At 42.5% G+C, this 16,069-nt stretch overlaps 1 protein-coding gene across 1 annotated transcript in view; it reads left to right on the top strand.

Moving 5' to 3' along the window:
• Positions 1-15,036, top strand: part of GDPD4 (glycerophosphodiester phosphodiesterase domain containing 4) — an 86,035-nt gene extending 70,999 nt beyond the window's left edge. Inside the window, exons 12-14 of the mRNA XM_059710658.1 lie at positions 11,910-12,057; positions 13,992-14,074; positions 14,901-15,036. Of these exons, the coding sequence (XP_059566641.1) occupies positions 11,910-12,057; positions 13,992-14,074; positions 14,901-15,036 (367 nt within the window). The remainder of the gene's footprint in view (positions 1-11,909; positions 12,058-13,991; positions 14,075-14,900) is intronic.
• The last annotated feature ends 1,033 nt before the right edge of the window (positions 15,037-16,069 follow it).

Here is a 16,069-nt window from a genome sequence, read left to right on the forward strand (position 1 = left end):
TCAATCTCTGCCTTTTAATGGGAATGGTTGGTCCATTATTAATCCTATCATAGCCTCTAAATGTTCAAGTGAAAGGAAGAATCATATGTCTCTCACTTTAAATCAAAAGCTAGAAATGATTAAGCTTAGTCAGGAAGACATGTTGAAAGCCAAGATAGGCCTCTTGTGCCAAACAGCTAAGTTTAAATGCAGAAGAAAAGTTCTTGAAGGAAAAATGAACACACAAAGGATAAGAAAGCAAAACACCCTTATTATTGATATGGAGAAATTTTTAGTGTTCTGGAGAGAAGATCAATTCAGCCACAACAGTTCTTTAAACCATGCCTAATCCAGAACAAGGACGATGTTTAGTCCTTTGAAGGCTGAAAAAGGTGAGAAGACAGCAGAAGAAAAGTTGGAAGCTAGCAGAGGTTGGTTCATAAGATTTAAGGAAAGAAACCATCTCCATAACATAAAAGTGCAAAGTGAAGCAGCAAGTGTTGATGTAGAAGCTATACCAAGTTATCCAGAAGATCTAGCTGAGATAATAAAGGTGATTACACTAAACAAAAGATTTGTAGATTTTTAGTGTAGATGAAACAGCTTTATATTGGAATAAAATGCCATCCAGGATTTTCAGAGCTAGGAAGGAGAACTCAATGCCTGGTCTCAAAGCTTCAGAGGACAGGCTGACCCTCTTGTTAGGAACTAATGCCATGGTGACTTTAAGTTGAAGCCAATACTCATTTACCATTCTGAAAATCCTATGGTCCGTAAGAATTGTGCTAAATATACTCTGCCTGTGCCCTATAAATGGAACAACAAAGCTGGATAACAGCACATCTGTTTACAATATGGTTTACTGAATATTTTAAGCCTACTATTAAGATCTGCTCAGCACAAAAGATCCCTTTCAAAATATTACTGCTCATTGATAATGCATCTGGTCACCCAAGAGCTCTGATGAAGATATACAATGAGATTAATGTTGTTTTCATGCTGCTAACACAACATCCGTTCTTTAGTCCATGTATCAAGGAGTAATTTTGACCTTTAAGTCTTATTGTAAGAAATAAATTTCATGAGGCTCTAGCTGTCATAACTAGTGATTCCTTTTATGGATTTGGGCAAAGTAAATTGAAAACCTTCTGTAAAGGAGCTACTATTCTAGATTCAGAACTTCTGTGATTCATAGGACGAGGTCAAAATATCAACATTAACAGGAGACTGGAATGTTGATTCTAATTCTCATAGATGACTTGGAGGGGTTCAAGACTTCAGTGGAAGAAGTAACTGCAGATGTGGTAGAAATAGAAAGAAAATTATAATTAGAAGTAGAGCCTGAATATGTGACTAAATTGCTGTAATCTCATAAAACTTTAACAGATGAGGAGTTATTTCTTACAGATGACCAAAGTGGTTTCTAGAGATGAAATCTATTCCTGCTGAATATGCTGTGAATATTGTTGAAATGACAAACAAGGATATATAAAATTACATAAACTTGGGAGCATTATCTCAATGCCTTGAGATTTTGTTTCCTGGCAGTTGTTGACAGTTTGGCTCAAATAAACAAGTAAACAAAAAAATTACATAAACTTAGTTAATAAAGTGGTAGCAGAGTTTGAGAGGATTGACTGCAATTTTAAAAGAACTTTCACTGTGGGTAAAATGCTATCAAATAGTATTGCATGCTACAGAGAAATCATTTGTGAAAGAAAGTCAATTGTGGGGCTAACTTCATTGTTGTCTTATTTTAAGAAATTGCCAGCCACCCCAACCTTCAGGAAACACCACCCTGATCAATCAGCAGCCATCAACATCAAAGCAAGACCATCCACCAGTGAAAGATTACAACCTGGTGAAAGCTTAGATGATGGTCAGAGTTTTTTAAGCAGTAAAAATTATTTATTTATTTATTTATTTATTTATTTATTTATCTTTAAATATATTTTTTATTGATTTCAGACAGGAAGGGAGAGGGAGAGAAAGAGAGAGAAGCATCATTGATGAGAAAGAATCATTGATAGGCTGCCTCCTGTATGCCCCCTATTGAGGATCTAACAACCTGGGCATGTGCCCTTGACTGGAATCAAACTCAGGACCCTTCAGTCTGCAGGCTGACACTCTATCCACTGAGCCAAATCAGCTAGGACTAAGCAGTAAAGTATTTTTTAATTAAGGTGTGTATATTATTATTTTAGGCATAATGCTGTTGCACTCTTACTAAACTACAGTATGATGTAAACATAACTTTTATGTGCACTTGGAAACCAAAAATTCATGTAACTTGCTTTGTTGAGATCTTCACTTAATTGTGGCGGTTTGGATGTGAACCTACAGTATCTCCAAGATATGCCTGTATACCCAGAAGTAGACTTGCTGGATCATATAGCAATTCTAATTGTTTGAGGAACTGACATGTTGTTTCCCACAACTGCTGTACCAACAATGCACAAGGGTTCCAATTTTTCCACATCCTTCACATTCTTGTTGGTTTGTTTTTTTGACGTAGCAATCCTAATGGGTTATTACTAGTCCCTCTTTAAATGTTAGGTGGAATTCACCAGTGAAGACATCAGTTCTAAGACTTCTATTTTGGGGAAGACTTTGGTTAATGATTCAGTCTCTTTACTTATAGGTTTTCATGTTTTCCAGTTATTCAGGATTCAGTCTTGGTAGATTTTGTGTTTCTAGGATTTTGTCCATTTCATCTAGGTTATCCAATTTGTTGGGAACCATTGTTCATAGTTCTCTTGTGTAACCCTTTTTAGCAAATGATACAAAGTAATAACTATCTATTGTCTTTTTCATTTCACCTTGCAGGACTCCCTTGATCTTTTCTTGTAGGGCAGACCTAGTGTCCATGAACTAGGATCTAGTGTTCTCAGCTTTAGTCTATCTAGGAATTTATCAAGTTTCCCCTCAGTTTTGAAGAACAGTTTTACTGGATATAGGATTCTTGGTTGACAGGTGTTTTTTTAAAACACTGAATATGTGGGTACACTGCCTTCTGGCCTTCAAAGTTTATGATCGGATATTTATTGTGGACCCCTTGCATGTGACCGGTCACTTCTCTATTAGTGCTTTTAAAATTCTCTCTTTGTCTTTGTCTTTTGAAAATTTGTTTAAAATGTGTCTCCATGAATTCAACTTAGTTGGAATTCATTGAACTTCTTCAATGTTTATATTCATGTCTTTCATCAAACTTAGGAAGTTTTCAGTCATTATTTCTTCAGATATTTTCTCTGCTCCTTTCTCTCTTCTCCTTCAGAGATTGTAACAACTCATGTATTGGTTCATTTAATGGTGTACAACAGATCTTGCAGACTCTGCTAACTTTTCTTTAATCTTTTTTTTCAGTCTCATTAACGTCTATTGTCCTGTCATAAAATACAGTGGTTCTTTATTCTGACTGCTCATATTTGCCTTTGAATGCTAATAGGTTTTTATTTCAATTACTGTATTTTTAGCTCCAGAATTTGTTTTTGGTTTCTTTTTTAGGTTTTTTTGTCCTTTAATTAATATTTTCATTTTGTGTATCTTTTTTTATTTTTTTTTACTTTATCCACATCTTCTTTAGTTCTTTAATTATCTTTAAGATGGTTGTTTTAAAGCCATTGTCTAATATATCTACCATCATGTCTTTTTAGGGACAGTTTTTACTGATTTTTTTCCCCTTGAATAGACCCTACTCCCTACTTTATTTTCTTTTTATTTAATATATTTTTATTGATTTCAGAGAGGAAGGGAGAGGGAGAGAGATAGAAACATCAATGATGAGAGAGAATCATTGATTGGCTGTCTCCTACACTTCCCACACTGGGCATAGAGCCCACAACCCAGGCATGTGCCCTGACCAGGAATCGAACTGGGATCTTCTGGTTCATAGGTCGATGCTCAACCACTGAATCACACCATCTGGGCTGGACCATACTTTCTTGTTTCTTTGTATGTTTGTGATTTTTTTTAAATAGGACATTTGAATCTAATAATCTGGTAACTCCAGATTTTCCCCCTTCCTCAGGGTTTGCTGTTTTTTGTTATGTATACATTTGTTTGTTGATTGGTTGTCTGTGCCAAGGATCAGCCTGAGGTATAAACTTAAAGTCTTCTCAGGTATCTTCTATGCCTTTTTCTGGACATACACAGTCACTTTCTAATTTTCCCTATATATTTCGTTGCTTTTGAATGCCCTAGTATTTACTTTTTTTTCTGTTTTTTCTTTTATTCAATTTTTTTTATTGCTTAAAGTATTACAAAAGGTATTACATATATGTCCTTTTTTTTTCCCCCTGCCCTTGACAATCCCCTGGCTTCCCCTACCCCCGAGTGTCTTATGTCCATTGGTTATGCTTATATGCATGCATACAAGTCCTTCGGTTGATCTCTTGCCCCCCTCCCTCCTGCCCCACAACCCTTCCCGGCCTTCCGCTGCAGTTTGACAATCTGTTTGAGGCAGCTCTGCCTCTGTATCTACTATTGTTCAAAAGTTTATGATGGTTTCTATTATCCATGAATGAGTGAGATCATGTGGTATTTTTCCTTCATTGATTGGCTTATTTCACTTAGCATAATGCTCTCCAGTTCCATCCATGACGTTGCAAATGGTAAGAGTTCCTTCTTTTTCACAGAAGCATAGTATTCCATTGATGTACCACATCGATGTACCACAGTTTTCTAATCCATTCATCTACTGATGTGAATGCCCCAGTATTTAATATCTGGGTTCCAAAACCAGAAAAAAGAGAAAAATGAAAGGTGGGGAAGAAAGATCACTGGTCCTGTAAATCCCCTGAAAATCACCTCAGCTGGAAGGGGAAGAAGGGTTTGCAACAGTGGAGGGAGGTGCAACAACTAGGGCTTCTCTCCTCTTTGTCACACCTCTCTCATCAGAAGCATCAATCAGTGATCATATCACAGACCTGCCCACTTTGGCTGCTGCGGGAACTTGTGCATAGCTGTCTGCCATGAGGCTAGGCGCCATGGTCGGCAAACTGCGGCTCACGAGCCACCTGCGGCTCTTTGGCCCCTTGAGTGTGGCTCTTCCACAAAATACCACGTGCAGGCGCACACGTACAGTGCGATTGAAACTTCGTGGCCCATGTGCAGAAGTCGGTATTTTGTGGAAGAGCCACACTCAAGGGGCCAAAGAGCTGCATGTGGCTCACGAGCCGCAGTTTGCCAACCACTGGGCTAGGATATGGGGGATGGGTAACTGCCAATGTGCTAAGTGATTAAATTATCAAAGTTAATGATAACTTACCATCCAACTCTTCCTCTGGAAGATGCAAGCCTTCAGTAGACTACACAGTTCCAGGTTCTGCCAACACAGCTGTTGTTAGGTGGGGAGACAGATTCCTGGTGCTTCCTTCTCTGCCATCTTCTCAGAATCCCTTCCTGTGTACACAAGTTTTTATTTCTATGGATAAATGCCCAAGAATATAATTTCAGGGGTATGGTAATTCTTTAGTTTTAAAAGAAACTCAGAGAACCAAGATGGCAGCATAGGTTAATGCCGGAGTTTGCTGCTTTGAACAACTACTTCAAAAGTAAAACTAAAAGACAGAACGGACATCACCCAGAACCACAGGAACGCTGGCTGAGTGGAAGTCCTACAACTAGGAGGAAAGAGAAACGCACACGGACACTCAGAGGAGGCGCAGTGCTGAAATCAAATTCTGAGGTGCGGAGTGCGCGGAGCGGGCTGGCGGCGGAGGGCGCGGTTGTTGTTTTCAATCAGGAGGGAGTCGCAGACTCTGAGCACCAGATCCGGGCGAGTCTTTAGGGACCCAGACTCAAACGGGAGAAGCGGGACTGTCTGGCTTCGGTCAGAGCGAGTGCAGCTTTCTCTCCGAGCTTTGCAGCGGGTGCTGGGACTCAGAGAGGCAGAGCCCCTGGGGACAGGACTGAGAGCCGCCATAACTGCTCTCTCCGGCCCACCCTGTTGATCCTGTGCGACCCGCCCCGCCCAAGCCCTGCACAGAGGCATTTGCCGGATAACCTCAGGCAAAGGCTAGATTAGCACCTCCCTAGAGGACAGAAGTTCTCTCACTGCTGACACAGCTGATTCTCATAGCCACTTGGCCTGGAGGTCAAACCCTCCCTGGAATTAGCTACAACAATCAAGGTTTAACTATAAGACTGCGAACAAAGACCACTAGGGGGTGCACCAAGGAAGCATAACAAAATGTGGAGACAAAGAAACAGGACAAAATTGTCAATGGAAGATATAGAGTTCAGAACCACACTTTTAAGGTCTCTCAAGAACTGTTTAGAAGCTGCCGATAAACTTAATGAGATCTACACGAAAACTAATAAGACCCTCGATCTTATATTGGGGAACCAACTAGAAATTAAGCATACACGGACTGAAATAACGAATATTATACAGACGCCCGACAGCAGACCAGAGGAGCGCAAGAATCAAGTCAATGATTTGAAATGCGAGGAAGCAAAAAACATCCAACCGGAAAAGCAAAATGAAAAAAGAATCCAAAACTGCGAGGATAGTGTAAGGAGCCTCTGGGACAGCTTCAAGCGTACCAACATCAGAATTATAGGGGTGCCAGAAGAGGAGAGAGAGCAAGATATTGAAAACCTATTTGAAGAAATAATGACAGAAAACTTCCCCCACCTGGTGAAAGAAATGGACTTACAGGTCCAAGAAGCGCGGAGAACCCCAAACAAAAGGAATCCAAAGAGGACCACACCAAGACACATCATAATTAAAATGCCAAGAGCAAAAGATAAAGAGAGAATCTTAAAAACAGCAAGAGAAAGAAACTCAGTTACCTACAAGGGAATACCCATACGACTGTCAGCTGATTTCTCAACAGAAACTTTGCAGGCCAGAAGGGAGTGGCAAGAAATATTCAAAGTGATGAATACCAAGAACCTACAACCAAGATTACTTTATCCAGCAAAGCTATCATTCAGAATTGAAGGTCAGATAAAGAGCTTCACAGATAAGGAAAAGCTAAAGGAGTTCATCACCACCAAACCAGTACTATATGAAATGCTGAAAGGTATCCTTTAAGAAGAGGAAGAGGAAGAAAAAGGTAAAGATACAAATTATGAACAACAAATATGCATCTATCAACAAGTGAATCTAAGAATCAAGTGAATAAATAATCTGATGAACAGAATGAACTGTTGATTATAATAGAATCAGGGACATAGAAAGGGAATGGACTGACTATTCTTGGGGGGGAAAGGGGTGTGGGAGATGTGGGAAGAGACTGGACAAAAATCGTGCACCTATGGATGAGGACAGTGGGTGGGGAGTGAGGGCGGAGGGTGGGGCGGGAACTGGGAGGAGGGGAGTTATGGGGGGGGGGAAGAGGAACAAATGTAATAATCTGAACAATAAAGATTTAATTAAAAAAAAACACAAAAAAACAAAAGAAACTCAAACTTTTTCAAAGGGGCTATCATTTTACATTCCTACCGGCAATATCTGATGCTCCTGTGTCTCTGCATCCTTGCTAATATTTGGCATTACCACTACTTTTTATTGTAGCCTCTCTGATAGGTGTGTAGTGATGTGTGTACTCATCGTGATTTAATTTTTGTTCTCTGATGGTTAATAAACATCTTACCATGTGCCTATTCACAACCGGTATATTCTCTTCTGTCTCTTCATATCTTCTCCAATCGATTGCTTGATTTTTGTTTTGTTTTTACCTTTGAGAGTTCTTTTATATATTATAGATACTAGTCCTTTGTTGGATATGTGGTTTGCAAATATTTTGCTCAAGTCTATGGCTATTCTGAGATCCTCTCAACAGGATTTTCAACTGAGCAAAACATTTTTAATTTTGATGAGGTGCAATATCATTTTTCCCTTTTATGGATCATGTTTTAAGTGTCAAGTCTGAGAACTGTTCATCTAGCCCAGGGGTGGGCAAACTTTTTGACTCAAGGGCCACAATGGGTTCTTAAACTGGACCAGAGGGCCGGAACAAAAGCATGGATGGAGTGTTTGTGTGAACTAATATAAATTCAAAGTAAACATCATTACATAAAAGGGTACGGTCTTTTTTTTTTTTTTTAGTTTTATTCATTTCAAACGGGCCGGATCCAGCCCGCCGGCCGTAGTTTGCCCACGGCTGATCTAGCCCTTAGATATCAAAGATTTTCTCCTATTATTTTTCCTGAAAGTTTTATAGCTACACTAATAAAAGAGAAAGATACAAATTAACCATCACTCCACTACACCCACAAGCCACACCCACCAGCCAATCAGGAGCAAGTATGCAAATTAACCCAACTAAGATGGTGGTGGCCATGGAGCTGGAGCAAGCAGAAGGCTTGGGCTGCCCCCAGCGATTGAGGAAGCCAAGCTTCCCGCCTGCCCTGGCCAGCCCTTGGCTCCACTCAAGGCTATAAAGTTTCAATTATAGAAGATAAGTAAATCCCAGATACCAGCTTGCCCTGGCTTCCACTCAAGGAGGTGCTGAAAAAAAAGAAAAAAAGGAGAGGCTGGGAGCCTGGGTTGCTGGGGGGCATGGCCAGCCTGCAAATAGCCATCAGCCCCTCACCCAGGCTGGCCAGGCAACCCAGTGGGGGACCCCCACCCTGATCCAGGACACCCTTCAGGGCAAACCAGCCGGCCCCCACCCGTGCACCAGGCCTCTATCCTATATAATAAAAGGATAATATGCAAGTTGACCCTAACAGCATAACGACTGGGAATGACTGGTCACTATGACACACACTGACCACCAGGGGGCAGACGCTCAATGCAAGAGCTGCCCCCTGGTGATCAGTGCACTCCCACAGGGAGAGCTGTGCTCAGCCACAAGCCAGGCTGACAGCTGCCAGCACAGCGGTGGTGGCAGGAGCCTCTTCTGCCTCCTCAGCAGCGCTAAGGATGTTCGACGACAGCTTAGGCCTGCTCCCCACTGGCAAGTGGACTTCCCCCAAGGGCTCCCGGGCTGCCAGAGGGATGTCTGACTGCCAGCTTAGGCCTGATCCCCCAGGGTGTGGGCCTAAGCCAGCAGGTGGACATCCCCTGTGGGGTCCCAGACTGCGAGAGGGCACAGGCCGGGCTGAGGGACTCCCCCAAGTGCACAAATTTTTATGCACTGGGCCTCTAGTTTTTATATATTTAAATCTGTGATCCATTTTGAGTTTATTTTTATATAAATTGTGTGGTTAGGTCAAGGTTCTTCTTTCTTTCTGCCTATGCTTGTCCAATTGCTCTAGCACCATTTAAAAAACCGCTCATTATTTCATTGAATTACTTTTTCACCTTTATCAAAAATCATTTGGGCATATTTGTGTGGGTCTATTTCTGGGTATTAAATTATGTTCCACTGAACTATGTGTTCATCCCTTCTCTAATACTATACTGTCTTGATTACTATAGCTGTATAGTAACCTTTAATATTGGGTATAGTGATTCTCTTTCAATTTATTATCTTCTTTTTCAAGATTGTTTTAGCTACTTGGAGGTTGTTCCTTTACATATAAATTTCAGAACCAGCTGGCCAAATTGTACAAAAAACCTTGTTGGGATTTTGATGGGAATTGCATTAAGCCAGTGGATCAATTTGAGGAGAATTGACATCTTTATTTCAGTCCATGAATGCATATGTCTCTCCATTTATTTAAATATGCTTTGATTACTTTCATCAATATTTTGTAATTTTCAGCTTATAGATCCAGCACTTTGTTAAGATAACTAATTATTTAAGTTTATTTGGAGTGATTGTTAATGATACTGTGTTTTTAATTTTAGTTTCTCTCCGTTCATTATTACCAAATGAAAATGTGATTGGTTTTTGTGTGTCGGTTTCAAAAGAAACGAAAAGCTAGCTTTTAACTACTATTTTCTTCTATTTTTTATTTATCTTTAGGTGATATGTAGAATTGTCTTAGACACATATTGGGTAATAATTGACAACATTCCTGCAAAGCTGGTGGTATTGTTTTTATTTTACAGAACTTGCCAAGCTGATATATATGACAGAGGTGAGATTCAGACCCAGGCTGTATGGAGTTGTTTTCAATATGCTATACATGGTGTATTTTCTGAGAAGTTTAATCCCTGAAAATCACTACCTGATTAGAATCACTAGATATTCCTCTAGTTATTTTCTTCCTGTTTCTGGAGACTGTACACAAGTATCTACAGGCATTTAGTGTACTGGGGAAAATTGGGTTTCATTCCCTCTATTCAATGTTTATAAAAAATCTTTATATTCAAAATGTAAATATTAACCAAATTGGAATTCATTTATTCATTCCTTCAACTACTATTTATGAAGGCAAGTCTTATGCTAGCTAGGACCTGGATATACAAAGATAAATAAGATATTGTCTCTGCCTTTAATTTGCTTACATTCAAGTAAAGAAGACCCATAAGAGCAGGTAGAATAAAGGGTGGTATCCAATAGTGTGCTGGAACTGACTAATATCAGCTTTTGGGAGCCTATTATTAAATACTAGGGGCCCGGTGCACAAAATTCGTGCACTGGGTGTGTGTGGGGGGGGGCAGTGTCCCTCAGCCCAGCCTGCCCCCTCTCACATACTGGGAGCCCTCAGGCGTTGACCCCCATCACCCTCCAATCGCAGGATCGGCCCCTTGCCCAGGCCTGACGCCTCTGGCTGAGGCGTCCGGCCCAGGCAGCGGGGACCTGCAGCTGCAGTGGCCCCACAATCATGGGCTTTGCTTTAGGCCCAGGCAAGGGACCCCTAGCTCCTGGGACTGCCAGCTTCGACCGTGCCCAGTTCCCATCGCTGGCTCCACCCCTACTTCCTGCTATCACTGGCCAGGGCGGCAAAGGCGCCTGATTCTCCGATCATGGCTGGGGGGCAGGGCAAAGGCGGCCCCAGGGCCGCCTTTGCCCTGCCCCCCGGCTCTTAGCTCCCCCCTGGGTTTCCGATCACTGTCAGTGGCAGGGGGCTTCTTCCTGCTTTCCCTTTCGCCTCCCTGCATTGTGCCTACATATGCAAATTAACTGCCATCTTGTTGGGGGTAACTGCCAATCTTAGTTGGCAGTTAATTTGCATATAGCCCTGATTAGCCAATGAAAAGGGTAGCTCGTACGCCAATTACCATTTTTCTCTTTTATTAGTGTTGATTCAGAAACTATGTAAACCTGTTTTTACCAGCGGTAGTTTGAAATTGGCTATGCTTGGAGTATTTACACGATAGAAATTAGCAAATACTACAAATAGGACTTTTTTCTTTCTTTGCTATCCCTTAGGCCAGTGGTCGGCAAACTCATTAGTCAACAGAGCCAAGTATCAACAGTACAACGATTGAAATTCCTTTTGAGAGCCAAATTTTTTAAACTTAAACTATATAGGTAGGTACATTGTTATTAACTTAATTAGGGTACTCCTAAGCTGGCCTTTGCTATAAACATCCTCAATCTGATTGGTACGTTCGCTGAGGTCAACCCCTTCCAACTCTCCCATCCTCAACTTGTGCATGAATTGCGCGCCTCCCCTGCGCTGCATATCCTGTCGCCCGACCCACCGACCGACACCCCCCACTTCTTCTAAGGCCACTTCTTCAAAATAGACTCGCCCAGGCCGAAAACTGACTTCTGCGCATGGGCCACGAGGTTTCAATCACATCGTACATGTGTGCCCGCACGTGGTATTTTGTGGAAGAGCCACACTCAAGGGGCCAAAGAGCTGCATGTGGCTTGCGAGCCGCGGTTTGCCGACCACTGCCTTAGGCCATCCATTTTACTAACATACCACTGTTGGTGCAGTAGTAGAGGTATCAAATCCATTCCCTTATCTCATTCCTACAGGAACCCATTCTGCATGTCATATCATAAGTCGTTTCAGGACCAGCTGCTTCTGGTGATTTAAGCAGCAGCCTTTCACAAACCCGGTAGCTTTTCCCTTTTTAGATGATGAGAGGAAGATTAAATCTAAATCTCGTATGGATTCTGTTTTTGTTCCAGTGATTATAAAGCAGCTAACTTCATTATCAACTTATATATCGTCAATGAGCCTTGGGTCTTCTCACTGGCCTGGTGTTCCAAGATTAACTCAGTGACCACAGACAACATTGTGCTCCTGAGGCAGATAAATTACCCGCACTACTCCATGGTGAGCTGACTTCCAGATTGTTCTTCCAATGCTGGTATAACAGGATTTTATGTCCCCTACCCGACCTGTATATTGCCCACTGTGTAGTCACCTAGGGAGCAACTTAAGAGCAGAGACATCTATTATTTTGGAGGTGTGGCTTTCTCCCTTCTATCACACAGATCCTACTGTGAACTTGGAAATGTTCTATTGGCCAAAGAAAATCACATGGTCAAGTCCAGATTCAAGGTGGATGAGGGCAGAAACAGACTTCACCTTTTTGGGGGGAGGAATAGCAAAGTCACATTGTATACTTTTATTTTCACTCAGATTTTACAGATTTAAGTAAAATTTTATTATACTGCACAATTAAAACAATAAATACAACTGTTCTAAGCCATTTGAGGCACAAGAACAACTTATTCTTGGTTTTGCTTGGTGATGCTCATGGGGTGGGCATCCTGGAGTAGGCCAATGCATCCGTCAGTCTGGTTCCCAGAAGGTGTTGAGAGCCCCAGTTTAGTGGAAGTTAGTTAAGAGCTCCTACTACACCTGTCTAGTAGGGCTGTTGTGAACATTAGATGTGAAAATACCCTTCAAGTGCTTAGAACACTTCCTTAGCTCCTGTAGTGTTCATTAATTGTTAGTTGTTCTTATTATTATCATGATCATTAGTGTTTTTATTAATGTCACTAGAGGCCCGGTGCATGAAATTCATGCATGGGGGCAGGGGTGTGTGTGTGTGTGTGTGTCCCTCAGCCCAGCCTGCACCCTCTCCAATCTGGGACCCCTCAAGGGATTTCCGACTGCCCATTTAGGCAGTCGGACATCCCTCTCACAATCCAGGACTACTGGCTCCCAACTGCTCGCCTGCCTGCCTGCCTGATTGCCCCTAACTGCTTCTGCCTGCCAGCCTGATCATCCCCTAACCACTCCCCTGCCAGCCTGATCAATGCCTAACTGCCCTCCCCTGCTAGCCTGGTCGCTCCCAACTGCCCTCCCCTGCTAGCCCAGTCACCCCTAACTTCCCTCCCCTGCAGGCCTGATTTCCCACAACTTCCCTCCCCTGCTGGCCGTCTTGTGGTGGCCATCTTTGACCACATGGGGGTGGCCATCTTGTGTGTTGGAGTGATGGTCAATTTGCATATTACCTCTTTATTATATAGGATTATTCAATCCAAGGAAAGACCTTGGGATAGGGTGGGGAATGGCCTAACAAAGAATAAAAAATGCCAGCCCCAGTAGCATGAAGTAAAATTGGAGGGGGAGCAGTAGAGGAAGAAAGGGAGGATCAAACCAGGAGATTAGAAAACTCACACAAGAGGCCCTAGGAGCTGGGGCTCTGGGATGTGGTGATTCAGGCAAGGAGTGTGGAGCAGGGGACATGTTAGGTAAGGGAGAATTATAATTTCAGCCTACTTACTTGAAGCATCATGATATAGAACTGCTGGCTCACAGACGAGATGCTTCAGTATCACCTGGGAAGTTGTTAAAAATGTAGGAGTTCTAATTCCCGAGGTCTGTGGAGAGACCCAGGAACCTGTACCATTGAAAGCTGCGCAGGTGGATTTGGATGAACAGCCAGGCTTGGGAAGCCGAGCCATGGAAACACCGAGAGCTGGGACTGCAGAGCTTGGGCTGTGGTCCTGGGTCCAGAGCAGACTTGCCATGAGATTTCTCTGGGACTCCCTCAGGCCTCTGTGTTGAGCGTCCAGGGAAATGAAGAGTGTGCAGTTTCATCCCTCGTAGAGCCCCTCCCTGCTTGGAAGGGTGATTGTTAGGAGAGCAGCAGGTATTCTCTGTGTGTGAGATCACCACATCAGGCAGCTTCCTCCGCCTGGTTTGTTCCCCTCCACTCCATCCCCAGCCCTGGCAGCAGAGTGAGGGACTTGGCCCATCTGGTCTAAAATCCCTCCCAACAGTTCATGAACTGTACTTTGTTTTCTACTTTGCAGACACCAAAGTCCTATGTGTTGCTGTGGGTTCTCCTGGATTGTATTTCTGCAGTTTTCATTTTCACCATATTTTATTTTCATTGGTAAGCAGATGTTTGTGATTTTAAATGAATTTTTCCCAAAATAAAAGTACAAGTGGTTCCCTTTGAGAAGCTGAGAAAAAACAGTTTAACACTCTATAATCCATTCTTCATGGCAAGTTCAAAGGAAGACAGAGTTAGTAATCTGAACCCTTCATTTCTTTTCATGCTGCCTGCAGCTCATCACACCCCTTCCACCTCCTCTGCACAAGACAATATTCTAAGGATAAGGACTGTCACTGATGCTCAGTGACCACAGATTCAGTGGGGGTTTGGGGAGAGGATGGGAGCTGAAGGTGTCAAGAACAAGTGCCTCCATCTTCCCACCTTCCACAAAACTGGACATAGGAGGACGCTGTGTAAACAGCAAGTTCACAGACCTGGAAGCCTGGGTTTTAGCCCTGGATTTGCCCCTTAGTTGCAGGGTGACCCTGGGAACATCATTGTCCTTTTCTAGGCCATAATCTTTATCTAAGAAAATGCCATGTCAGAATCCGTGCAGGGATAATGCTACATGGCTACAAGTTTCCAGGTGGGAGAGGAAACACCAACTAGAAGAATTTTAGCTAAAGGAGACCATGGTTGTGTAGACCTAATCATGCCCACCATTTCTTCACTTGTGAGTTATCCTTTAAAGAGAAAACTACAAACCCTCTGCTTAAGTGAGAATTTTACTGGATAATGTTTCTTTTCTGGCTACTGCCTTGGATTATTGTTCTTTTTTTACTACTGCCTTGGGTTGTTATTTTTGGCCACTACCTTGGATTATTGTTATTTTTGGATTCTTATATTGTTATCCAAGATTCATGGATAGTCTGCTTCCTTCCAGGTGGAGAGAGAACCTAAGAGAACAAGTCTTCGAACGCACCAGCAGTTACACAGGTAAAGTTGGGGGCCTACCCCACTGCTGCTACCCATTACCCCAGGACATGAGGTCTGCTTTTCATGTCACTGACAAGTGCTGAGGGAGTCGGATATGGAGGGGTGGGGACCAGAGAAAAGTGAGAGGTGTAGCTGGGCACAGATTCTGGAGGGCCCTTGACATCAGGCTCATTTTGGACTTCATTCTCTAAGCAGAGACCCCATAGGAAGATGTTGAACACGGTATTTACTTTTTATTTCTTCATATCTTTATTCAGCACACAGTTCTTGAGTTCTCACTTTGTGCCAAGCACCCTGCGAGGGACTGAAGATCATTGCAAAAATGGAGGTTGGCTCTAGAGAGCAGAGGGTTGGCCCACAGAGAACAGTGAAGAAGCAGACAGAAGTATAGCTATTGACACCAGTGGTCCAGACACCCACATCCAGAATAGCTGTGGGCAATGTGTTGGAGGGTTGGGGGCGGGGGTGGGGGGCACAGCAGAGATCCTGAAGTGCTGGACTAGAGTCTGGGCCCTGCATATAAGCAGTCAGGAGATGGCAAATGAGTTTCAAACAGGGGAGAAATATGCTCAGTTTCTGTGTAGAGGGGATGGAATAACAGAATACTTTATTATTAAGCAGAAGAATTCAGGTGCTGAGGAAGGGAGATAGGTCCTGTAAGGGAAGGGTAAGCTAGACTGAACTTTCAAAAGGTTATGGCGATAATCACATTGTTATTGGTTTGGGAAGCCAGTTCAATGTCAAAGGAAAAACCAACTAGAAGGCAGAGGACTGTGCAGTACATGATACTGTTTCTTTCACAGTTCCTGGAACCTTTAGTAAAGCCGCACAAAATCATGAATTAATTTAATTTCTTGTGGATGGTGGTGAAGATCCTGAGATGCTATGCACCAGCGATAGATGATTGAATAACACAATACTTAGAGTCAGGAATGGATCCACAGGAACTCTGAAAGAATATGTTTAGAAATTTGAATAAATTAAATGGAAGTCATTTATACTGTGAAACTGAAGGTTCAAACCAAGATTGTCCAAATCTCTTGAGGGGAGGAGAATTCTCAAGTAACTCTGAGTTACATGGATCTTAAGATCACTCTACTGGCTGTTAAGAAGTGT

Source organism: Myotis daubentonii, chromosome 9 (assembly GCF_963259705.1).
Source record: "Myotis daubentonii chromosome 9, mMyoDau2.1, whole genome shotgun sequence".
Classification (NCBI taxonomy): Eukaryota; Metazoa; Chordata; class Mammalia; order Chiroptera; family Vespertilionidae; genus Myotis; species Myotis daubentonii.